Here is a 27,210-nt window from a genome sequence, read left to right as displayed (position 1 = left end):
TAAACTGCAGCAGGATAAACTAGACAAAGCCTCGCTTCATTCCCCAAACTCTCACCACTCCAAACAGTGGTCCCAACTCAGAGGGAGGCTGAAAAAAGGCTGGTGGAGGATTTCCCAGACTCTGAGCCTACCTGGACTTTCCCAGGCCCCATGTTCTTCACCAGGGGTGGCTGGCAGGGCTCGTACACGATGAAAAGTTGCTTTCTTAGGGTGGAAGCACTGACATTATTGAAGGCAAGGACCTCCACTGTAAATTCTCCTTCCCTGGGAGGGTGGAAAGCACAGAAATGAACAGATTGATGTTGATGAACGTCAGGCTTTCATTCACTCTTCATACCCATTGCTATCTGCAGAATTATAGTATTTGACAGCAAGTCATCCCAATGAATAAGAACAGAAGAGGCAAGGGTCCCAAGATTGATTTCCACAGAGGTCTTTCATCAATTAACCAACAGACTGGCTCAGGCCAAGTACCAAACTCCCAGACTGATGTCACATGCTATACGCAAACAATACATCCTTGTGAGAGTCGTGTTGCTTCCTTCTTTGGGCAACCATCCCCACAGCCATGACCTGGCCCCTCTTGACAACAGAGCAGATCTATATATTTTCCCTGTGTGATGGGTACCCCAACCCACAACTGGGGGGTCTCTGGGGATGGTCTTCCTGTTCTATTTCCTGCTCCATGGATCAGGTTTCCTGACCAATATCTTAGAGTCCTACAAACTCAGGAAGGACAGGATAGATTCATAGCCTGTCTCCAGGGAAGGGGAGCGGGTCACAGCTGTGGAGGGATTCAGGACAGTTGGAGGTGAGAGCTGGGTAGCTCCTGACCCAGCAGGTAGTGCTTTACTAAGGAAATACATGGTTATTTTGCAAATGTTGCAACATGGATACTTACTTAAGACTTCTGAATTTGAAACAGAAAAATATTCCCATCAGAAGACCACAAATTTGAGTTTGCAAGGACGAGAATATCACTTGCCATCCTGGAGCTCCAGCAAGAAAGGTAGGGCCTACTGATAAGAATGAAGACTGGACGGTCTTCTCAGGTTGTCAGAGCGCCCAGGGCACACTCTAGAGATGACAGTGGAGGCACCGAATAAACCATGTCATTTCCTTAGGGCACAAAAGGGCTCCTGGAGCAACCAAGTACATTGCCAGGTACCTAGGCCACCATGTGCTCAATTGAGCATGCACCAATCAACAAGCCACTACTGCTCAATTCTTTCCTCATGTGAAAATCTATTTCTGATGAAAAAGTCCTGAATCCATAGTTAGTGATGGGGCCATCCAGTCCCCACCAAAGTGTGGAGAGGCTGCAGTATGGGTTCTCATGGAAATCCTGCATTGGAGGAAATTTGCAATCTTTCCCTGATGCCACTGCCTACACGAACCTCATTTTCTAGATACTTCTGCACCCTTTGATATTTCCCTACAGCAGCATAAAGTTTTGATGCCAGCCTGAGGCTCAGCCTTGACGATGTGTGTCTCCCAACTGAAAGGATTCAACCCACTTGGGTCCTAGAACTCACCCTAGAGGCTCAGCTGGGAATGAGATGATCCAGCCAGTCTGCACCTCAACATATCTCCATGATGCTTTGTCCCAGGTACACAGTGGGCACTCAGTAAATGCAGAGTTAAAGGACAGAGTTCATGTTCTTCCATATGACATCAAGGCCCTTCACAATCTACCAACCTACACTCATCTCACCCTTCTATATACATCTTGCCAGTCACTACAAACATCTCCTGTTGGCACCTCACCTAGTGCCTTTGCCCAGGCCCTTGTCTCTGTTTGGGATCCTCGCTCCCATTTTCGCTTGTCAAGCTCAAGATACCACTTTCAATGAGCCATCCCCACCGCATCGCAGGCCTCCTTTGCAGCCACAGCCCCTGTACTGAAAGCATCTCTTTTCTCTTTGTCTTTCCCCTGGACTAGGAGCTCCTTGAGAGGCATGGTCAGGTCTTATTTGTCTCTGTGTAATCATCTGTCACCTACATTGACTGACAGGCAGGTCTCTATGTGGAACCCAAGGGCTGATGCCTTAAGACTCTGATTCCCACGCTGTCTGTAGAGAGCACTCCATTGCCTTGCAGTGGCTCACCTACTGTAGACATGGCTGCTGGAGCTGCTCCCCAGGCTGATGGTGCCGTCCCCAAAGTCCCACAGGTAGGCAACATCTGTGCCAAAGTTGATCCTGCACTCAAAGGCCACACTGGCATTTACCAGAGCTGAGGAGGGGCAGGTGAGCCGATTGGCCACAATTTTCTTCTGCACCCTGATGACGTGGGGCTCAGAGACCACACTGCCGATCCTGTTGGAAGCCTTCACCATCACACGATACCTGCAGGACGGGGAAAGGAGGGCAGCGAAGGCAGATGGCGAGACAAGAACAGGGTCAGATCTAGAGAAACCGTCTGCTATACTTCAAGAGGAAGGCGGGGGAGGGGGAGGCAGCATTTTAATTTGTAAGAACGACCAAAGTATCCAGTGATTTTCATCTTATTGAGGAGAAGGGAGCTGATATTTTTGACTGCCCCTTCTTCATTATTTAATTCATTTAAGGGTAAGCATCATTGCCCTTTCTTAGATGAGGAATTTCTTAGGTCACGTGGGTGGCCAAGATAGAATTCGAACCTAGGACTATCTGCTTCAAAGCCCTACACCAGTTCCCTTAGTTCAAGCTGAAGAGAAATGAACTAAATCTTCCCTTAAATCTTATGTTGAGTTTGCTTCACAGAAGGACCTAGTGGCCCATTATAATACAAATGCAACAGCCATAAGATGCCTTCAGTAGCAGCATGGTGATCTTCAGACTGAGTATAGGCTGTGGCACAAACAGCTACTCAGCAGGACTGCTACTTTTACTGACCATTGGGGGATGCTGAGTCTTCTTTTAATGCTTCTTGAAGTTGTCCTCGCTGGTGGATCCTCTCCAAAATACCACTCAAATTCCAGGGGTATTGTTTCCTTGGTAACAGCTGTAAATGTAATGTCTGTGTCTGTGGCAAACACAGTTCCATTTGTGTAGACAGAGACGGCTGTGGCAAAAGAAAGGAAAGTGTGGCTATGTCAACACAGGAGGGCTGGAATCTCCAGAGAAACTAGTACCTCTACTTTCCCACTTGGTCATGGGCTTGAGTGATGGTGAGGAAGCTCTGATACGCATGCAGGTTGGCAGCAAGGATGCAGCTGTGGGCACGCGGTAGGCAGTGCTGGCCCTGGTTCAAAGGCCCCAAAGTGCTTGCACAGGAGGAGCTCCTAAGGCCATAGGGCCAACTCCTTTTGGGAGTCTGCTAGAAAGCGTACACATGGAGCTGGCAGATAACAGTCCCGATAACCCACCTTCCCATTCCTTCAGATGGGAGCCTTAATACCTGTGGTTTCAGAAAAGTCCCAGAACAAATGGCAGGTGAATAAAGAACCTGTTCAAGGACAAATGGGGCTCTTGGGCAGGCTGATAACAAAACCTGCTGCTGCCTACGGCTTTCCTAATCTCAGCTGACTGCGCGAGGGAGGTTTTTGTTAAACCTGGAATTAAAACAAAGACGTACATTGCATCTTATACCAGACAGTCATGCTGTGCCAAGCCTGGCTGTCACCCACTTGAGTCTGAGAAATAAAGGACACGTTATATGAAGGAATAGATGGAAAGTGATGTATAACCACAGTGCCTAAAATGAGAAAAAAAGGAGATAATAGTATTAAAATTAATTCATTTTTATCATGCAACACACAGTCAGTATTTTTCATTTTTAATTTTCCCTCTTTGAATCTCAATAAATTTCAAAATTCTAAGCATGTCTAGGTATGTCTCTGAAATCAGACATACCTGGGAAACATAAACTTAATCACAAAATTTCTGTCATTACATTTTTCTTTGTATATTTTCTCTATCTGAGAACTCCCTACATGGTATTAAATATGTCAATTCCTTTGAAATATGTCAATTACTTTGATAGATGGCCTTGTTTTTAAAGTATTTCTCAATATGTACACTAAGTAGTCTTCACTTCACAGGAGTTCTTAAATAGGGGTCTAAAGATAAGCCTCGTGCATTTAAGTCCTATAAGATGTAATGTAAGATTGTGCATATATGTATATATACATGTACACATACCATACACATACCATACATATAGCATATACACACATACATACCATATACACACCATACACAGCATATGCACCATACACATATGCACCACATGTACACACATACCACACATATCCCCCTATTACATACCACACACGCATGTACATATGTATGTACATACATATGGAGGTGGATACCAAACACTGAATCAGATTCTGAAACAGTACTGTGATGTCTAAGAAGATTTAGAGCAACTCATTTATCATAAAAGGATATTAAGAAAGGAAGGCTATTATTACTACTGTTCTTCTGCATAGTTTCCTCTTTATAAAGAGAAAATACTTGTTTATAACAGAGATAAAGCGGAATGGATATTCTGTCTTTCATCAATGCATCAGAATTTTTGAAAAATAAATATCATATGACTAAAAATAGATATATGATAAATAAATATCACATGGTCTCATTAACCATGCCTGAAAATTAATTCTGAGCACAATCTGATAATCAAAAGTGTTAAAAAAAAAAAAGATACAGTTTACAGATTTGCACAAGAATACCCTATTATCAATCTGTAGGGCTGGATGCAAACTTGAACCTTTCTATTCTAAATCCTGGCATGGAACCACTGGAGATTTACAAGAATTGTGCTCTTACACTGACTAGACGTGCTGCTTATTTATTCAGGTTTAGATAAGACAAATCAATATGAATGACCAACTCGCTAGTTAGGGTATGCAAACAGGTTAAAAAAATCTTCCATAAATATGTCATAACTTCTTGGATGGAGAGTTTCTTACTAGTCTGATTATAAACAGGTACAGCCACTGTGTGCAACAGCTGGAAAGAATTCTTACATGGATGAGTTCACTGGGACTCATCCTGCCATTGGATCCTCCTGTTTCTGGGAAACGTGACGCCATCATCCCATCCCTGTAGGCTGGGCACTTTGGGAGTGCCTCTGGCTGGCTCCCCATTTGCTGTGTTGTAAAGCGTAGGGACTCTTTTCTCTACAGTAAGTGGCTGGAGTTCCCCATTCCCACCCCCACTGGCCTCTGAGCTTCCGGCCCCTCCCTCTACAAAACTGACATGAAGGGAATACCTCCCTTACAGGTAGCTGTGAGGATAAACTGGGGTGATACGAGTGAGGCATTAGCAGTGGGTAAAGTGGAATGGATATTTTGTCCTTCATCAATGCATCAGTGTGCACCTGGCACACTCCATGAGCACCGGCTGCTTTCTCAATTCTGTTTTAGTTCAAGGCCATGCTGTCTGACCAAAATGTGCCTCCAGCCCGTGCTGCAAGGGTCATCATGTATGCCAGCTCCCACCTCAGATGTGCCCTGTCCTTACAGTTAGATAAAGTTCCTGTCTCCTAAAATCTCCCAGCCCCTTAGCCATATCCTTCCTAAGCATTTTTAAGGTCGTGTCTCATCTTGCTCCTACACATATCTTAATGTTTTCACTAAGATAAGAGATTCCTTGAGATGAAGACTTTGTATGACTTTATCTTCATTTTCCCTCAGAACACAGTATTCTGCAAGACATATTTTCTGAATTAGGGAAGAATGAATGAAGGATGTTGTATCGAATTTAGAACTGCTATAACTTGAACAGTATAAGTAAAGCAGAGATGCCCTGCTTCATTTATAGCTGAGGTGTGCTTGCTCAGACTCCAGACATAGGTCTTACTTTTCTGATTCACTTGGGAGTCAGCAAAGACAAGCACTTCATCCTCATGGATACTGCTGGAGTTCATGAACGCAGACATGGCCTCATGGCCGATCTCCACATAATAAGGCCCAAGCTCCACTTCAGTTCCATGAAACTCAGTATAAATAACAGCCTTGAGCATATAGACTCCTTCTGGAAAAATAAGAAACAACAGACATTTGATGAATTTTTAATAACATGCATAACAGTTAACATTTGTAGAATGGTCATAATGGGTGACTAATATGGGAACTGATACAGGAAAGGTGATCTTTCTTATCTCTTGTAGCAGCAGGGCCATTTCATGGGCATGTGACACATACAGTTGCACAGAGCCCCTCACGCAACAGAGCTATGTGACTGATTTAATGCTCTGCTATCTTGAAATTCTTCATAATTATTTTTAGCAAGGAGTCCTGCATTTTCATTTTCCACTGGGCCTTGAGAATTATGTTGCCAATCCTGTGCAATAGGAAATATTCATAAGGAAGAAAATAGATATTAGTTATCCCACAGCTAGACAAATAATACTTAAACAGCCAAATAGGAATATATCAAATAACTATGATGGTGGATGACAAAAATGGCCCCAAACCCTTACCTGTTTTTCACATACTTACAATATAACTATAATATGGCTCTGTGGCTCCTCTCATTAAGTGGAGAAGATTATTGCTTCACCTCTCAAATCAGTGCTAATCAGATGGCCAGTGGATTTTCAAAGTGCTTGCACACTGGGGCTCGCCCTCTCTTTTGTCTTAGGACCTCTGTCATTGTCACTGGGACCCTGTCATTGCCATGTGAATAGCCTGGCCTAGTCTGCTGAAGGATGAGAGACACATGACTGAGTCCCCCCATGGCCCCAGCTGAGGGTCAGTCACCTCCAGGAGAAGAGCCACCTGGCTGATTGGCAGCTGGCCACAGATCTGTGAGTGAGCCCCTCGAAGACCAGCTCAGACCTGAAGAACTCCCAGCAAAACTGGGAGCTGAATAAAAGGTTATGCTTTAAGGCACTAAGTTTAGGGTGGCTTGTTAACACAGCAATAGACTATTGATACGATTCCACTGAACTGGAAAGACATTAGCAATTCTCTAACCTCAACTCCCTACACAATATTCTTAAACTGTACATTTGATCATGTCATTCCCCAGCTCTAAAATGTTAAGTGATTCCTCATGTGTCACAGGAGCAAATCTGTAGGTGACCCCTTCCCCCTCAGCTGAGCTGGTCCCAGTCACTCATCCTTGACTCCACCAGGCCCACACCTGACTCATCAGCCACACAGAACCAGGCTCCACTGCTCAGACGGCTGGTCTCCATCACAAATATGCCCCTGTGTAGTCTTCTCTCAGTTTACAACATCCTTCTTTGCACCTCCATCTGGCCAGCTCCCACCTACCATGAGCCTCTTTGAATGACCCAGGCAGAATCACTGGCTTCAACAGGCATCTGACTACGGAACGTGGACCGGGCTTCCCTCTCAGACTCACTACGTTCTCTGTCTTTCTTCTCCTCAAACCTCATCACAGAACACTTAGTACATACACAGTAAATGTTATCAAAGGACCAATCAAGTTTACAAAATGGGATACTGAAGCTCAAAAGGTTAAACAACGTGCTCTAGGCCTAGAGTATGCAATGCTTTCTTAGGAATTAAGATAGTCATTTCTCTCTTCACTTGCTGCATCCAAGTTATATGGAATAATATGTGGGTCTACTAGCAGCATAATAATAAGAAAAAAGGGAATGACCTTAAAGAGTAAAAGTCTGTCTCTGGGGAAGAATAGTGAGCATGGTAGCATGCACGAGGATTTGGGAATACTGTGATAAGCAGAGGCCACAGAGAAGGGCATCCTACTCTAAGCACAACTCAGATTAACATGTAGAAGAAATAGGTACACTTTCCCAAATTGTATTCTCATCTTGGAAGCTATATCTCAAATGTTGAGACACCATTCGTAACTTTATTGCAATTTTCTTACAATACTGCTCCTCATGACAAGTACAAAGTGAAACAGATACCCATGCAGGTCATCCCATGCACAGGAACCAGAACTTAACTAAGAGTGTGCTATGTGTTGTTTCATGTCAAAAGGCAGATTTCATGACCACAAGTTAGAAAAGGCAGTTTATATAATAGTTAAGAACACACTCCACGGACTCAGAGGAATTTGGCATTGGAAATCTTTGTGACCAAGTCTTAGGCATATCTTACTTTCTTTTTTTTTTTTTTTTTTTTGAGACGGAGTCTCGCCCTGTCGCCCAGGCTAAAGTGCAGTGGCGTTATCTTGGCTTATTGAAAGCTCCGCCTCCCAGGTTCACGCCATTCTCCTGCCTCAGCCTCCTGAGTAGCTGGGACTACAGATGCCCGCCACCATGCCTGGCTAATTTTGTTTTTGTATTTTTAGTAGAGACAGGGTTTCACCGTGTTAGCCAGGATGGTCTCGATCTCCTGACCTCGTGATCCACCCACCTCGGCCTCCCAAAGTGCTGGGATTACAGGTGTGAGCCACCACGCCCGGCCAGGCATATCTTACTTTCAAGTTGACTGTACTTTTGAGATGGAGTCTCACTCTGTCACCCAGGCTGGAGTGCAGTGGCATGATCTCAGCTCACTGCAACCTCCGCCTCCTGGGTTCAAGCGATTCTCCTACTTCACCCTCCCAAGTAGCTCGGATTACAGGTGTCCGCCACCATGCCCAGCTGATTTTTTGGTGTATGTGTATTTTTAGTAGAGACAGGATTTCACCATGTTGGCCAGGCTGGTCTCGAACTCCTGACCTCAGGTGATCCACCTCAGCCTCCCAAAGTGCTGGGATTACAGGCATGAACCACCACGCCTAGCCTCAAGTTGACTTTAGACTTAACCCCTGATTGAAGATGTAATACTGATATAGTTTGGATGTTTACCTCTCCCTAATCTCATGTGTCGAATTGTAATACCCAAAGTTGGAGGTAGAGCTTGGTGGGAGGTGACTGGATGATGAGAGTGGATTTCTCATGAATGGTTTAGTACCATCCTTTGGTGCTGTCTTTGTGATAGTGAGTGACTTCTCTTGAGATCTGGCTGTTTAAAAGTGTGTGGCATCTCACTCTCTCTCTTGTTCCTGCTTTCACTGTGTGATGTGCCTGCTGCCCTGTAGCCTTCTACCATGATTGTAAACTTCCTGAAGCCTCCCCAGAAGCTCAGCAAACGTCGGCACCATGCTTCTTGTAAAGCCTGCAGAACTGTGAGCCAATTAAGCTTCTTGTCTTTATAAATTACCCAGTTCGAAGTATTTCTTTATAGCAATTGGAGAATGGCCTAATACAAATACCAATTCCTTACTTTATTCATAAAGCAACAAAAGAAACCAATGAATACGTATCAAAGTTGCAGATGCTTAAAATTATTATAATAGAGCAAGTCCTGATGTGAAATAGAGACATGTTTGCCTTCTACTTAATCTTCTAGGAGTTAATCCAAAAACAAAAAGGAAAACAGTGAATAAAAATAAAAACTCTTTCTCTTTTTGTTTAGTGAAACTAGGATGTAGCTAGCATGTTCAGAATACAAAATGGATACAAAAACTGCTAAAAGCGGCAAATATCAAGCATGCATGAGCAGGAACCCTACTGAAGGAAAAACAGAAAACGTCCTAAAGTGAGAAATCAGTTGCCAAAGGGCTCAGTGGCTGTGAATATCAACACATATACATGTGTGTAGGCAACACACACACACACTCCACCTGCAGTTAGTTCAGAAAAAATGCAACTCTTTATGAGTAATGCTGTGAAGAAAAAAAAAAAAGAAAAGAAGAAACGAAGGAAGGCAGGAAAGAAGAAGGGAGGGAAGGATAAAGGCAGAAAAGACCATTCAGCACATATAAGATACTACAAGAGTCAAGAGGGAAAATTCAGGAAATACTCATAATAGATTAAGATAATTCATCAGAAAAACACTGTCCACAAGAACAAGATTGAACAACTTGAGGAATCATTATCTTCTGACATGCAAGACCAGAGAGCAGAAATGAAGGAAACGAAGTCAACATTTCAGGGTATAATGGAGAACGGAAAATGCAGAACACAAAAGAAGGGATGCAGAGGAAAATATGACGAGAGCGGGCCAGATGAAAAAGGAAAAACAAAAAAGATTTTAAAAGACAAAAGAGAACTAATAGATGTATTCCAGTCTCCCAAAAAGAAAGCTGACATATTGGAATAGAAACAATGTAAAAATCTAATTCAAGAAATCTTTCCTGAAACAAAGGACACATTGAAAAGGTAAACCATGTGCTGGAGAAAGGTGACCCAGAGTGGCCAGCACTTAGACACATCCTGGCAAAGCTGCTGGAGTTGCAAATAAAGAAATAACTACTGGCTGGGCGCGGTGGCTCAGACCTGTGATCCTAGCACTTTGGGAGGCTGAGGCAGGTGGATCGCTTGAGGTCAGGTGTTCGAGCCCGGCCTGGCCAACATGGTGAAATGCCATCTCTACTAAAAATATAAAAATCAGCCAGGCGTGGTGGTGCATGCCTGTAATCCTAGCTACTTGGGAGGCTGAGGCATGAGAATCGCTTGAACCCAGGAGGTGGAGGTTGCAGTGAGCCGAGATCATGCCACTGTACTCCAGCCTGGGGGACAGAGTGAGACTGTGTCTCAAAAAAAAAAGAAAAGAAAAGAAATAATTGTCTTGACAATCACAGAAAAACATTAATCAATGAGGGGGGAAAAAGAAGGCTGACTTTGGAATCACCACAAGATAAGAAAGAGAATGGAGAATTTCAGGGAGGCTTCTTCAGACAGAGTGTCAGGGCCACCAGCTGAATTTCTGATTCAGTAGGTCTGCAGTGGGCCTTAGAGTCTGTATTCTAAGCCAGTCTCAGATGGTCATGATGCTCCTGGGCCACACTTGGAGAACCATGGTTACAGGAGAGAACAGAATGGAAAGACAACCAGATTCCCCAGGAAAAGAACATGTGTCCAAGGAGTCCAGAGCCAGCACACTGTCATTCCAACATAATGGCAGCAACAGTTTTGAATATGGGAACTTAGAGGAAGCTTATTCCATGAATTTTCCTAAAAAAAATCTACTAGAGGACAAACTTCAGACAACCAAACAGGAACACCATGCCAAAAAAAAAAGCCGAGTGAGGACCGAATATATTAGCTCTAGAACCAGAACTAAGACTAATGTGGGGAAGCAGGTTGATATGGTTTGGATCTGCGCCCCCACCAAATCTCATGTCAAATTGCATTCCCCAGTATTGAAGGTTGGGCCTTCAGCATTGGTGGTAAGGAGGTGGGAGGTGATTGGATGATGGTGGCAGATTTCTCATGAATGGTTTAGTGTCACCCCCAATCCCTACCACTTGATACTGTCCTCATGATAGTGAGCTCTCATGAGATCTGGTCTTTTAAAAGTTTGTGGCACCTCCCCTCTCTCTTGTTCCTACTCCGGCTATGTAACGTGTGTGTTCCCTGTTTGCTTTCTGCCATGATTGTAAGTTTCCTGAGGCTTCCCCAGAAGCTGAGCAGATGCCCACATCAATGTTTCCTATACAGTCTGCAGAACTGTGAGCCAATTAAATCTCTTTTCTTTATAAATTATCCAGTGTCAGGTATTTCTTTATAGCAATGTAAGAACAAACTAATACATAGGTAGCAGAAAAAAAGGTAAATATTTCATGTTCTGACAATGTAGAAATCATACAGTAAATGAAATTTGGGCTGGGGAAGAGAAGAGGTAGGAGCTGTGGAATAATGCAGATTGCCTCATACGTAATTGCTGGAAATCAAAAGACATGAAGATTTAACAAAGCAATTAAGAAAGGTGAAAGCATATATGAGAAAAAAATGAGTAAAGTTGGTGATAAAGAAGAGAGAAGGGAAGAGGAAGATGGGAAATATGCTAATTTCATCATTGCTCATAGTAGCTGATGAATGGATACCCTAAAGAAACAGAGGGATAAGGACATTTTATAAATAAAAGGGGTCAACTAAAACAAGGCACAAACCTTTCAAGTATCAGAAGGCTAACTCAGATGAACATACAAAAGAAAGAAAAGACTATTTAATGAAATGTATTTTAAAATGTACACAGAGCCCATAATGTAAAATATGACAAACATCTGTCATTTCAATAAAGACAAAAATCACTAAACTCACGTATCTCAAATAAGAATGATCAGAATGATTCACACAGCAAAGCCAAGTCCATTGTAGAGAAACATCTAGGACAGTGATTCCAAAAGGTGGCAAATGAAAGAATCTCCAAAATTGTGAGAAGCTGTGTGATGAGGTGGGAGTGACCATGCTGCAGGGGTCTCCACAGGCAAGGCAGGGCAGAAGACACAAAGGAAGAGGCTTGGGCCACCTGGGTTGTTCAAGGAATTGGGATTTCCAGTGAAAAGGGTAAAACGGGGTTATGTTTTCCTACTCACGACAGAGGGCCAGCCATGTGGGAGGATCACCCAGAATCCTGATCCTCAACCTCATCTTACCCAATGTTTGCCTCTCTCTCTCCCTCCCTCTCCATCTGTTTTCCTTTCTCTCCCCTTCTTCCCTCTCTTTCTCTCTCTCTTTTCTTCCCCCCAACATCCCCTCTCCCTCATCAGCCTTTCCCACTGGTGGGTGGGGTGTGGTTATGAGGACCACGGAAAAGGGTGAGCAAAGGGGCTCAGCAGATAGCAGATACCTGGAGCCAGCCCACACTCACTGTACAGGAGGGACACAGGGCTGCAACTCCCTGTAACCTCCTGAGCAGCCATGGATTTTTATTCCTAACACTGACCACATTTTAAGCCATAAAGACAACATCAGGACTTAAAATTAAAACAGCAGAGAAAAGATTGGCTTATCATGCTACATTAAAACTAGAAATTAATAATGAAAGCAGTTCACAAAAGAGGCCACATGACATGTGAAAAATTTAAATGTAAATAATAACTAATTTAGCATCTGAGAAAGAAAAGGAGCTTTTATCTGAGGAATGCAAACCTCCTCTAAATGATCAGTCCCCAGAGGCGCGTGGGAATGAGACAGCAGTCACAGACCACTTCCCTTCTTGGGCTAAGGAATCCTGTCTTAAAACTGCTAGCTATCCCATGAGTGGCTATAAATTAACCTAACAATGCCACACACAGGACACGGTAGCCCATAGAGTGTATAGCCAATCACTAATCAATGTCATCTGTGTAAACCAGTGAAAATTCCTGACAAACAGCTTTATATCAGCCCACTCCTTGTGGCCTCTTTTTGCTTTTAAAAACATACTGGTGACAAAGACAGAAATAAGCTCATATCCAAGGTTACTGGGGTCTGAGTCTTCCTGGCAGCTGTTTTCATTTTGGCACAAGTAAACTTTTAAAGTTGTATTTTGTGTCTCTGCTTCTTTGTAAGTGGACATAGCCAACTGAAAATGTAAAAGAAGAAAAAAAAAATACCTATAAAAGCAAAAAGAAGAAAATAAAGATAAAAGTGGAAATTAATAAACTAGGGGAAAATGTGGAATAAACAAAATCTGCAAGCTAGTTCTTGATAAATAAACTAATGAAAATTTACCCAACCAATTAAGGAAAGAAAAAGAAATAAAACAAAATAAAATAAAAATGATAGAAGAAAATACAGATGCCAATTAAAATAAAAGAACTATAAAAGCCTATTTTGCTCATCTCTATGCAAAAAAATGTTAAAACCTAAATTAAATAGATAATTATACAAGAAAAAATAACTTGAAAGAACTAACTAGTGGAGAAATTAAAATTCTTAACAGATGAATTTCCATATAAGAAACAGAAGAAGGTATCGGTGAGCTATTCCAACGGCAGTAAGAAGAAAGTACCAGTCCCAGAGGGTTAAAAGGAAATTCTCCAAAATAGAATATATATTTCTGATGCTATTCAAACTGTTTCAGGACAAATAAAAGACAAAGAAAACTTTCACACAGCACTGATATCAAAGACCAAAACTATTGCACAAAAATCAATGACTAGAAATTGTTCTGCACCAGCCATTTGAAGGTGATCCAGTACCTATCTATCTACATACCTGCCATTGAGGAGAAAAGCTGTAATGAGGCAACTGGAAAATTGGACTATTTTTCAACTGCATTTGCAAATGCCTTTAAGGATTTTGGCATTTAGAATCACAGGTCTTGCTGTTACCTTCTGAGTTCTTTCTAGGGTTGACCTATTCATTAAGTGGAACTTGGGTTCTAAGATTTAGGTGTCTTAGTCCACTTTTCATAAATAAATTAAAAATAAATAAATAAATAAATGGGGGATCACAGTGGACGGGAGGCAGGACTAGATTGCAGCTCCAACTTGGATGTACAGAGCAGTGTGTGGAGGCTCGCACAGTGAATTTTTGCTCCAGAACGACTGCAGGAATAAATCAGGAAAGCTGAGAGGACCCACAGACTCCCTGAAGTAAGTGGATTGCTCCTGCAGGACCCAGGAGACAACCCAAATACTGTGCTGGTATACACGGCTGAGAGACTCACAAATGGTTCACGTCACAGTACTCTGTGCACACAACCCCCAGTACCAGCCTGGAACCTGGTAGACTCGCTGAGTGGCTAGATCCAGAAGAGAGATAAAAATCACTACAGCTCAGCTCTCAGGAAGCCACATCCATAGGAAAAGGGGGTGAGTACTACCTCAAGGGAACACCCCACAGGACAAAAGAATCTAAACAACAGCCTTCAGCCCTAGACCTTCCCTCTGACAGAGCCTACCCAAATGAGAAGGAACCAGAAAACCAACTCTGGTAATATGACAAAACAAGGTTCTTTAACACCTCCAAAAAATCACACTAGCTCACCAACAAGGAGCCCAAATCAAGAAGAAATCCCCAATTTACCTTAAAAAGAATAGGAGGTTAGTTATTAAGCTAATTAGGGAGGCACCAGAGAAAGGCAAAGCCCACTGTAAGGAAATCCAAAAAATGATACAAGAAGTGAAGGAGAAATACTCAATGAAACAGATAGCATAAATAAAAAACAATCAAAACTTCAGGAAACAATGGACACACTTATAGAAATGCAAAATGCTCTGAAAAGTCTCAGCAATAGAATTGAACAAGTAAAAGAAAGAAATTCAGAGCTCAAAGACAAGGTCTTTGAATTAACCCAATCCAACAAAGACAAAGAAAAAAGAATAAGAAAATAAGAACAAAGCCTCCAAGAAGTCTGGGATTATGTTAAATGACCAAACCTAAGAATAATCAGTGTTCCTGAGGAAGAAGAGAAATCTAAAAGTTTGGAAAACATACGTGGGGGAATAATCGAGGGGAATAAACTTCCCTAGCCTTGCTAGAGACCCAGACATCCAAATACAAGAAGCACAAAGAATACCTGGGAAATTCATCACAAAAAGATCATTGCCTAGGCACATTGTCATCGAGTTATCTAAAGTTAAGATGAAGGAAAGAATCTTAAGAGCTGTGAGACAAAAGCACCAGGTAACCTATAAAGGAAAATCTATCAGATTAGCAGCAGATTTCTCAGCAGAAACCCTATAAGCTGAAAGGGTTTGGTCAGTCTCTTCAAACAAAACAATTATCAGACAAGAATTTTGTATCTAGCAAAACTAAGCTTCATACATGAAGAAAACATAGTCTTTTTCAGACAAACAAATGCTGACAGAATTCACCACTACCAAGCTACCACTACAAGAACTGCTAAAAGGAGCTCCGAATCTTGAAACAAATCCTGGAAACACATCAAAAAAGAACCTCTCTAAAGCACAAATCTCACAGGACCTATAAAACAAAACTATAATTTAAAAAACCAAAAACCAATAACCAAAGTACACAGGCAACAAATAGCATGATGAATGGAATGGTACCTCACATCTCAATACTAACGTTGAATGTAAATGACCTAAATGTTCCACTTAAAGGATACAGAATAGCAGAATAGATAAGAATTCACCAACCAACCATCTGCTGCCTTCAAGAGACTCACCTAACACATACGGACTCACACAAACTTAAGGTAAAGTGGTAGAAAAAGACATTTCATGTAAACAAACACCAAAAGCAAGCAGGAGTAGCTATTCTCATATCAAACAAAACAAACTTTAAAGCAGCAGCAGTTAAAAGAGACAAAGAAGGGATCCAGTTTCAGCTTTCTACATATGGCTAGCCAGTTTTCCCAGCACCATTTAAAGACTTAAATGTTAGACCTAAAACCATAAAAACCCTAGAAGAAAACCTAGGCATTACCATTCAGGACATAGGCATGGGCAAAGACTTCATGTCTAAAACACCAAAAGCAATGGCAACAAAAGCCAAAATTGACAAATGGATCTAATTAAACTCAAGAGCTTCTGCACAGCAAAAGAAACTACCAGCAGAGTGAACAGGCAACCTACAAAATGGGAGAAAATTTTCGCAACCTACTCATCTGACAAAGGGCTAATATCCAGAATCTACAATGAACTCAAACAAATTTACAAGAAAAAAACAAACAACCCCATCAAAAAGTGGGCAAAGGATATGAACAGACACTTCTCAAAAGAAGACATTTATGCAGCCAAAAGACACATGAAAAAATGCTCATCATCACTGGCCATCAGAGAAATGCAAATCAAAACCACAATGAGATACCATCTCACACCAGTTAGAATGGCAATCATTAAAAAGTCAGGAAACGATAGGTGCTGGAGAGGATGTGGAGAAATAGGAACACTTTTACACTGTTGGTGGGACTGTAAACTAGTTCAACCATTGTGGAAGTCAGTGTGGTGATTCCTCAGGGATCTAGAACTAGAAATACCATTTGACCCAGCCATCCCATTACTGGGTATATACCCAAAGGACTATAAATCATGCTGCTATAAAGACACATGCACACGTGTGTTTATTGTGGCACTATTCACAATAGCAAAGACTTGGAACCAACCCAAATGTCCAACAATGATAGACTGGATTAAGAAAATGTGGCACATATACACCATGGAATACTATGCAGCCATAAAAAACGATGAGTTCATGTCCTTTGTAGGGACATGGACAAATTGGAAACCATCATTCTCAGTAAACTATTGCAAGGACAAAAAACCAAACACCGCATGTTCTCACTCATAGATGGGAATTGAACAATGAGAACACATGGACACAGGAAGGGGAACATCACACTCTGGGGACTGTTGTGGGGTGGGGGGAGGGGGGAGGGATAGCATTAGGAGATATACCTAATGCTAAATGACGAGTTAATGGGTGCAGCACACCAGCATGGCACATGTATACGTATGTAACTAACCTGCACATTGTGTACATGTACCCTAAAACTTAAAGTATAAAAAAAAAAGAAATATATGCTAAACATTTACACACTTATGTCACATGAAAGTCATAAAAATGTTTAAATTTATTTCCCTTTACTTTAAATTGGGATTTCCTTGAAGGCAAAATTTTTTGGGGAAACTCCCTTCCACAATTTAAATAAAATAATCAAGAGGGATCTAAGATATTATTAAATGATTAATATAATCTTTAATGTTAAAGTTTTTCAATTTAGTAGCCTCCATGATAACCCACAATGATCCTGATCTCCTAATATTCATGCTCTGTTTTCTCTAACACTTGATAGGGATGACTTGTGTAACTAATGAATCATTGAAGATGATGCAGTGTGACTTTCTGGTTTAGTCTTAGAAAACACTGCAGATTTTGTGTGATTCTTGGATCATTTGCTCTGAAATAAGCCAACTGTCATATCGTGAGGACACTCAAGTACCACTATGCAGACAGCCATGTGACAGAGAACTGAAGCCTGCTGTCTGTAGCCAGAAGTGAGGCCTCTCTTTGAAAGACATTGAGTGAACCATGTTGGAAGAAAATCCTCTTGCGCAAATCATGCCTTCAAATAACTTCAGCCCTAAACCACATCTTGAATGCAGCCTCATGGGAGACCCTGAGTCTGATTCAACAAGCTAAGCTGCTCCCAAATTCCTGACCCACAGAAACTATAAGATAACAAATGATTGTTATTTTGAGCTTTTGTGTTTCAGAGTAATTTTTATGTAGAAATAAATACAGTTACTCTAATATTCCTCAATAAAAAAAAGAGACAAAGAAGGACATTATATAATCATAAAAGAAGCACATTATATAATGATAAAAGGCCTTGTCCAACAGGAAAATATCACAATCCTAAACATATATGCACCTAACACTGGAGCTCCCAAATTTGTAAAACAATTACTAATAGACCTAAGAAATGAGATAGACAGCAACACAATAATAGTGGGGGACTTCAATACTCCACTGACAGCACTAGACAGGTCACCAAGACAGAAAGACAACAACAAAAAAAAACAACGGATTTAAACTATACCCTGGAACAAATGGACTTAACAGATATGTACAGAAAATTCCATCCAACATATGCAGAATATACATTCTATTCAATAGTGCATAGAACTTTCTCCAAGATAGACCATAAGATAGGCCACAAAACAAGCCTCAATAAATTTAAGAAAATTGAAATTGTATCAAGCACTCTCTCAGACCACAGTGGAATAAAACTGGAAATCAACTCCAAAAGGAACCTTCAAAACCATGCAAATATGTAGAAATTAAATAACCTGCTCCTGAGTGATCACTGGGTCAAAAATGAAATCAAGATGGAAATTTAAAAATTCTTCAAACTGAACCACAATAGTGACACAACGTATCAAAACCTCTGGGACACAGCAAAGGTGGTGCTAAGTGGAAATTTCATAGCCCTAAACGCCTACATCAAAAAGTCTGAAAGAGCACAAACAGACAATCTAAGGTCGCACCTCAAGGAACTAGAGAAACAAGAACAAACCAAACACAAACGCAGCAGAAGAAAGGAAATAACCAAGATCAGAGCAGAACTAAATGAAATTGAAACAAACAAAAAATACAAAAGATAAATAAAACAAAAAGCTGGTTCTTTCAACAAATAAATACAACTGATGGACCATTAGCAAGATTAACCAAAAAAAGAAGACAGAAAATCCAAATAAGCTCAACAAGAAACAAAACAGGAGATAATACAACTGACACCACAGAAATACCAAAGATCATTCAAGGCTACTTAATGAACACCTTTACACACATAAACTAGAAAACCTAGAAGAGATGGATGAATTCCTGGAAAGATATAACCCTCCTAGCTTAAATTAGGAAAGAATTAGATACCATGAACAGACCAATAATAAGCAGTGAGACTGAAATATTAATTTAAAAATTACCAACAAAAAAAGTCCAGATCCAGACGAATTCACAGGAGAATTCTACCAGACATTTAAAGAATTGGTACCAATCCTATTGACACTATTCCACAAGATAGAGAAAGAGGAAACCCTCCCTAAATCATTTTATGAAGCCAGTATCACCCTAATACCAAAACCAGGAGAGGACATAACCAAAAAAGAAAACTACAGACCAATATCCCTAATGAACATAGATGCTGGAATCCTTAAAACACTAGCTAACCAAATCCAACATATCAAAAAGATAATCCACCAAAATCAAGTGGGTTTCATAGGAGGGATGCAGGTATGGTTTAACATACTCAAGTCAATAAATATGATACACCACATAAACAGAATTAAAAACAAAAATCACATGATCATCTCAATAGATGCAGAAGAAGCATTCAACAAAATCCAGCATCTCTTTATGATTAAAACTCTGAGCAAAATTGGCATACAAGGGACATACCTCAATATAATAAAAGCCAGCTATGACAGACCCACAGCCAACATAATACTGAATGGGAAAAAGTTGAAAGCATTCCCTCTGAGAACTCGAACAAGACAAGGATGCCCACTCTCACCACTCCTCTTCAACATAGTACTGGAAGTCCTAGCCAGAGCAATCAAGAGAAAGGAATAAAGGGCATCCAAATCAGTAAAGAGGAATTCAAACTGTCACTGTTTTCTGATGATATGATCATATATCTAGAAAACCCTAAAGACTCATCCAAAAAGCTCCTAGAATTGATAAAAGAATTCAGCTAAGTTTCTGGATACAAAACTAATGTACACAAATCAGTAGGTCTTCTATACATCAACAGAGACCAAGCTAAGAATCAAATCAAGAACTCAACCCCTTTTAAAACAGCTGCAAAAAAACAAAACAAACAAAAAAAACCACTTAGGAATACCTAACCAAGGAGGTGAAAGACCTTTACAAGGAAAACTACAAAAGAGTGCTGAAAAAAAACATGGATGTCACAAACAAATGGAAACACATCCCATGCTCATGGATGAGTAGAATCAATACCGTGAAAATGACCATACTGCCAAAAGCAATCTACAAATTCAATGGAATCCCCTTCAGAATACCACCATCATTCTTCACAGAATTAGAAAAAACAATTCTAAAATTCATATGGAACCAAAAAAGATGCTGCACATCCAAAGCAAGACTAAGCAAAAAGAAAAAATCTGGAGGCACCACATTACCTGACTTCAAACTATATTATGAAGCCATAGTCACCAAAACAGCATGGGACTGGTATAAAAATAAGCACATAGACCAATGGAACAGAATAGAGATCCCAGAAATAAACCCAAACACTTACAGCCAACTGATCCGCAGCAAAGCAAACAAAAACATAAAGTGGGGAAAGGACAATCTTTCCAACAAATGGTGCTGGGATAATTTGCTAACCACATGTAGGAGACTGAAACTGGATCCTCATCTCTCACCTTATACAAAAATCAACTCAAGATGGATTAAGGACTTAAATCTAAGACCTGAAACTGTAAAAATTCTAGAAGATAACATTGGAAAAACCCTTCTAGACATTGGCTTACATAAGGATTTCATGACCAAGAACCCAAAAGCAAATGCAATAACAACAAAGATAAATAGTTGGGAGTTAATTAAACTAGAGATTTTGCATGGCAAAAGAAACATTCAGCAGGGTAAACAGACAACCCACAGAGTGGGAAAAAATCTTCACAATCTATGCATCTGACAAACGACTAATATCCAGAATCTACAATGAATTCAAACAAATCAACAATCCCATCAAAAAGTGGGCTAAGGACATGAATAGACAATTCTCAAAAAAAAAAAAAAGATATACAAATGGCCAGCAAACATATGAAAAATGCTCAACATCACTAATGATCAGGGAAATGCAAATCAAAACCGCAATGCGATACCACTTTACTCCTGCAACAATGGCTATAATCAAAAAATCAAAAAACAGTAGATGTTGGTGTGGATGCAGTGAACAGGGAACACTTCTATACTGCTGGTGGAAATGTAAACCACTATGGAAAACAGTGTGGAGATTCCTTAAAGAACTAAAAGTAGAACTACCATTTGAACCAGCAATCTCACTACTGGATATTGACCCATTGGAAAATAAGTCATTATACGAAAAAGATACTTGTACATGCATGTTTATAGCAGCACAATTTGCAATTGTAAAAACATGGAACCAACCCAAATACCCATCAATCAATGAGTGGATAAAGAAACTGTGATACTACTCAGCTATAAGAAGAATGAATTAATGGCATTCACAGTGACCTGGATGAGATTGGAGATTATTATTCAAAGTGAAGTAACTTAGGAATGGAAAACCAAACATCGTATATTCTCACTCATAAGTGAGAGCTAAGCTATGAGGATGCTAAGGCATAAGAATGACACAATGGACTTTGGGGGCTCAGGGGGAAAGGGTGGGAGGTGGGTGAGAGATAAAAGACTAGTAATAGGGTGCAGTGTATATGGCTCAGGTGATGGTTGCACCAAAATATCAGAGATCACCACTGAAGAACTTACTCATGTAACCAAACACCACCCGTTCCCCAATAACCTATGGAAATAAATTTAAAAAAAAAAACGCTAATTGAGGGGGCTCTTGAGCAGCCACTTGCTCAAGCCTGCTCCCATTCTGTGAATTGTCTTCAATAAATCTGTGCCTACTCTGGCAAAAAAAAAATAATAATAATAAAATAAATAAATAAACAAATAAAATCAATGACTAGAAGCCAACGCCATTTATGAGGAAGAACCATGAATAATGTGTTAGAAAACTGAATGCAATAGCATAATCAAAAAGTAATTCACCAAAATCAAGTGTTTTTCACCCCTAGGAATTCAAGAATGAGTCAATAAGATATTGGCTAATGTAATACATGAGATTTGGAGTTCTAAAGAAGCAAAGAAAAAAGTTATAAAATCAGCTTCACAGATGCTGGAGAGAATTTAACAAAATCAACAACTCTTATTTTTTCTAAGTCTTCATTAAGAGAGGAAAAAATGAAAACTTCCTTTACATGATAAATTATATCTGTCAAAAATCTAGTATCAAGTTTAATGGAACAATGTCACAGCCTGATGGGTTCTTTTTTCCCACTGCCCTGAAAAAAGACTAATGAGACCAGCAGGTGTTGCAGCAAAGAATGTAATAATCACAGGCCTACTGAGCAAGGAGAACAGGGAGAAAGTTCTCAAACCTGTCTCCCCCAGAATTTGGAGTCTGGGGTTTTGTAAAAGTACTTTTTAAAAAGTACTTTCCCAGCAGGGTTCTGGGAAACTGGAACAAATGATTGGCTGAACAATTGGGATGAAATCACAGGAGCATCTCAAACTGTCTTTGTGCAGCTGAGTTAGTTCCTTGGCAGGATGTGAGGGGGTAGTCTTAGAACTAGATGGTGTCTCTTGGTCTACTGAAATGTTAAATCTAAAAAAATCTCAAAATCAGATCTTTAGGTTTCACAATAGTGATGTTATTTATAGGAGTAGTTGGGAAAGTTACACATTTTGCAAACCTCAGTTACATGACTCTGGGGCAATAGACAACCTATAGAAACACAAACTAAGCAATGGCAGGTTATGGTTTAATGCCTACTCATTAGCAAAGTCCAAACCCCTATCATAATTTTAACCTTGCCTTATGAATGTGGCTTTAATCTTCAGACAAGGAGGGTGCCAGTTTCCTCTGCCTCCAAGTTTAATGATAAACCTAATCCTTCTCATAGTTATCTTGGTCTCTGCATTACAGTAAGCAAGAAAAATATTTAGTCTGTGAAGTTAGAAGCAAGATGGAGTCAGTCATGCTAGATCACTCTTATTACTTATAATTCTGCAAAAGCAGTTCAAAAACACTGGAAGGATCTTGAGACTGACATGCCCATCATCATCTATCTCATTTAACACGGTTCTGGCAGTATCAGCCATTGTAATTAAACAAGAGAAAGAAACTGGAGGGGTCAAATTGGAAATGAGAGGTTGATAATCACCATTCATAATTAATATGTTTACATAGCTGAAAAACACTAAAGAATACACTTCAAGATAACTATAAACAACATGAGAATTCAGTGAAAGAGAAGAGGATCTAAAATCAACAGCAAATAGCAGCAGCTTTTCTATATACCAATGACAACTAGTTTGGGGACAAAATGGAAAAAAAATGGGAAAAAATATCCCTTTTATAATACAATAGTGCAAAAAATAAAGTATCATGCAAGAAACAGGTAAATTCTACATAAAGAAATGTTCAGGCCAGGCGCAGTGGTTCATGCCTATAATCCCAACACTTTGGGAGGCTGAGGCTGTAGGAACACTTGAGGCCAGGAGTTTGAGACCAGCCTGGTCAATATAGTGAGACTCCTGTCTCTATTAAAACAGAAAAGAAAAGAAAAAACAGAAATGTTTAAAATACTTTTAAAGAAAGATGCATGGAAAAATGGACAGGAACAGGGCAGTTCATGCAGGGGGAAACTCTTAAATATAAAGACTCTACATAAATTAATTTATATATTAAACATTTGTAAACGAAAAATAAAATTCTAAGCCCTCCAACCTACTGAATGGACCCCTCCTTTTGGCCAAGGGCATTCCAAAGTTAACCTGAAAAAGGAGGTCAGGCCATAATGGGAAGGGAGGGTCAGACATGCCCCACAATACCCTCCTCCCTTTGGAATTCAGGCACAACCGACAAGCATTAACATTTAAACAGAGGCCTTAAGAATGACAAAACAGACTTTTTGTAGCAATAAGATACCAACATGACAGACAGCAGGCCCTGAAAGAAATCAAAGTATTTTACCCCAAAATATATTTGACATTTTGAAATTGTCCTATGAAGAGAGGAGACGCAAAATCCACAGCAAATAGCAGCAGCTTTTCTATATACCAGTGACAACCAGTTTGGGGACAAAATGGGAAAAAATATCCCTTTTATAATACAATAGTGCAAAAAATAAAATATCATACAAGCAACATGTAAATTCCATATAAAGAAATGTTCAGGCCAGGTGCAGTGGTTAATGCCTATAATCCCAACACTTTGGGAGGCTGAGGCTGTAGGATCACTTGAGGCCAGGAGTTCAGGGAAAAATTTATGTTCTGTAGAGAATTCCCTTCCCTTTCCAGATCTTTTCCTGATCTAGGACAGAATTAACTGAGTGTGGCACGTTTTAAAGGCTGATAAGAAACATTTACAATCTATTCTCTCTGAAGGCTGCTACCTGGAGGCTTTGTCTGCATGATAAAAACTTTGGTCTTCACCACCACTTATTTTCACCCAGACACTCCTTTCTATTGATTCCAGGTCTTTAGGTAATAACTTAACTCTTTCAACCACTTGCCAATCAGAAAATCTTTGTATCTACCTATGACGTGGAAGCCTCCCCCCACCCCCAACTTCGAGTTGTCCCACCTTTCCATGCAGAACCAATGTACCTTTTAGATGTATTGATTGATGTCTTACGTCTCCCTAAAATGTATAAAACCAAGCTGTAGCATGACCACCTTGGGCACAAGTTCTTAGGACCTCTTGGAGCTGTGCCTCAGGCCATGGTCACTCATATTTGGCTCAGAATAAATCCATTCAAAAATTTTACTTGGTTTTATTCTTTTCATCAACACATGATTTAAATAAAAATATCAATAAGATATTTTTATACTAGTCAGTGTGAGTCTAAAGTTCATGTGGAAAAAGGAACAAGCAAAAATGGCAAGAATAACGCTAGAGAAGATGAGTGACAAGGGAAGCCAGCAAATCACCTGAGGGCAGAGAGGAAACCAGCATTGGTAGAGGCAGCACACTCCATCAGTGTGGCAACCGAATTCCAGCATATGATGCTGAGCCAAATGGGTGGCCATGCTAGAGAAGATGAGTGACAAGGGATGCCAGCAAACTGCCTGAGGGCAGAGAGGAAGCCAGCATAGGTAGAGGGAGCACGCCCCATCAGTGTGGCAATGGAATCTTCCAGCAAATGATGCTGAGCCAAATGGGTGGCCATTCAGAAAACAGTCAAATGGAATCTATAATGCAGGCTTTATGCCAGGATATATATTCAAATGCATTCAATATTTAAATGAGAAAACAGAATAATAGAAACTCTAGGAGAAACCATGAGAGAATTGTTCCATAAACTTAGAGTAAGGAAAGAATTTCTAACTATGACATAAAACTCAGAAACCATAAAAAAAGGTTGATAAAGTATACTTAATAAAAGTTAAAAATTCCTACATGAAAAGAAAAAAAAAACTATAAGTAAAACCAAAACACAAATGACAAATTGAAAAAAAAAGTACTAAAAAGACAAATTTTCTTTTTTTTTTGAGACGGAGTCTTGTCCTGTCGCCCAGGCTGGAATGCAGTGGTGCGATCTCAGCTCACTGCAACCTCCACCTCCCGGGTTCAAGTGATTCTCCTGCCCCAGCCTCCTAAGTAGGGCGTGCCACCACTCCCAGCTAATTTTTGTATTTTTAGTAGAGATGGGGTTTCACTACGTTGGTCAGGCTGGTCTCGAACCCTTGACCTCATGATCCGCCCACCTCGGCCTCCCAAAGTGCTAGGATTACAGGCGTGAGCCACCGCACCCAGCCAACAAATTTTCTTAATAACAAAAGAGCTCATTGAAACCCCATATTAGATGGAAATGTGAAAGTGCTCTGCTTGGTTGAATATGGTCATATACTGGCAGTTGACAAGGATGAACCTAATAAAACGCAAATTTTAAAACTTCAGAGAGATACTGTTTTTACCTATCATATTGATCTCTATATTGTTCACAGGAATGTAAATAGGACAGGAGTCCTAATTAAAAGCAATTTAGCATTAACTGTCAATTACAGATGCACATAGCATTTGAGGCAACAATCTTGGCTTTCCATTAAATGACATACACATGTAATTATTCACTGCAATGTTGTCTGCAATACTGAAAGATCAGAAACAATTTCAATGTTCACCAATAAAAAGAAAGAGCTGAGTAGATTTGGTCCATTAAATTAATGGACTACTCAGCAACCACACCAAAAGCCAGGGAAGCTCTTTCTGTGTAGACAGGGAAGCCCGTCTAGATATGGATATGCATTTAAGTGGGCAAGGAGTGGGATACTGTGCGTGGTATACTTCCATTTGTGAAAAGGAGGGGAAACAACACTTATACTTGTTTGTACACATAAAAGATATAATAAGTAGAAGGCAGTAGTTGACTGGGTGTCAATAGAAAAGGACTTTTTACTATGTATCTTTCTAGAATGTGGGAGTTTACACCATGAGAATGTACATGTTCAAAAAGTAACTTTAAAAACAAAAGGCCGGGGCGGGGGGCGGTGGGAAGGTGCAGTGGCTCACACCTGTAATCCCAGCACTTTGGGAGGCCCAGGCAGGCAGATCACTTGAGGTCAGGAGTTTGAGACCAGCTAGGCCAACATAGTGAAACCCCACGTCTACTAAAAACACAAAAAATAGGCTGGGCATGGTGGTGCACACCTGTAATCCCAGCTACTTGGGAAGCTGAGGCGGGAGGATCCCTTGAACCTGGGAGGTGGAGGTTGCAGTGAGCCGAGATTACACCACTGCACTCCAGCCTGGGCAACAGAACAAGACTTTGTCTCAAAAAAAAGGAAGAAAGAACGAAAGAAAAAAAAAAAGAAAAAATTAAATCCTGTCCGTAAGTGGAAAAGTATCAGAACTCTCCACTCACCCTCCACCCCCAATCATCATCTCTAGGGGTTTAGTAGTTGTCTGAGTAGAATGGGTCCAACACTGGAATGTAAAGAATTTTTTCTTACTTTTGTTGAGACTACAAAATATTGAAAATTTTAGTGCAAACGAATTCATACAGAACATTGTGTGTGTGTATACGTGTGTGCATGAACTTGAAGGACAATTTAAGTAATTTTTCAATAGTTATTATTTTTAGAATTCTGCTTCTGTGTAGGATGAAGTGCCAGTACATTAGCTTTGGGACCTCAGGGCAAATCCCCAGCCTCACCACATCTACCTCACAAAGCAGGTGGAAAGATTAAATGCAATGAAGTATGTAGAGTTGGTCACAGTGCAAAACAGCAAAACAGTGCACAAACCCACCTACGTCCGCAGTGCACCACTGAGCTACTATTCTTGGAGCCAGGAAGGTTGGCTGAGTCCAGAGAAACGGAATGCAG

The 27,210-nt window shown here is 40.5% G+C and overlaps 1 protein-coding gene across 1 annotated transcript in view; it reads right to left on the bottom strand.

Annotated features, from left to right (window-relative positions):
- PKD1L1 (polycystin 1 like 1, transient receptor potential channel interacting) overlaps positions 1-27,210 on the bottom strand; it is a 181,230-nt gene that overhangs the window by 134,922 nt on the left and 19,098 nt on the right. The window contains exons 8-12 of the mRNA XM_063667326.1: positions 5,793-5,966; positions 3,559-3,678; positions 2,877-3,045; positions 2,109-2,348; positions 132-264 (exon numbers count right to left, since the gene is read on the bottom strand). Coding sequence (XP_063523396.1) covers positions 132-264; positions 2,109-2,348; positions 2,877-3,045; positions 3,559-3,678; positions 5,793-5,966 — 836 coding nt within the window. The remainder of the gene's footprint in view (positions 1-131; positions 265-2,108; positions 2,349-2,876; positions 3,046-3,558; positions 3,679-5,792; positions 5,967-27,210) is intronic.

The sequence above is a fragment of the Pongo pygmaeus genome, chromosome 6 (genome assembly GCF_028885625.2).
Source record: "Pongo pygmaeus isolate AG05252 chromosome 6, NHGRI_mPonPyg2-v2.0_pri, whole genome shotgun sequence".
Taxonomy (NCBI): domain Eukaryota; kingdom Metazoa; phylum Chordata; class Mammalia; order Primates; family Hominidae; genus Pongo; species Pongo pygmaeus.
Note: the sequence above shows the minus strand (reverse complement) of the source record. Positions and strands in the feature narration are given on the sequence as shown.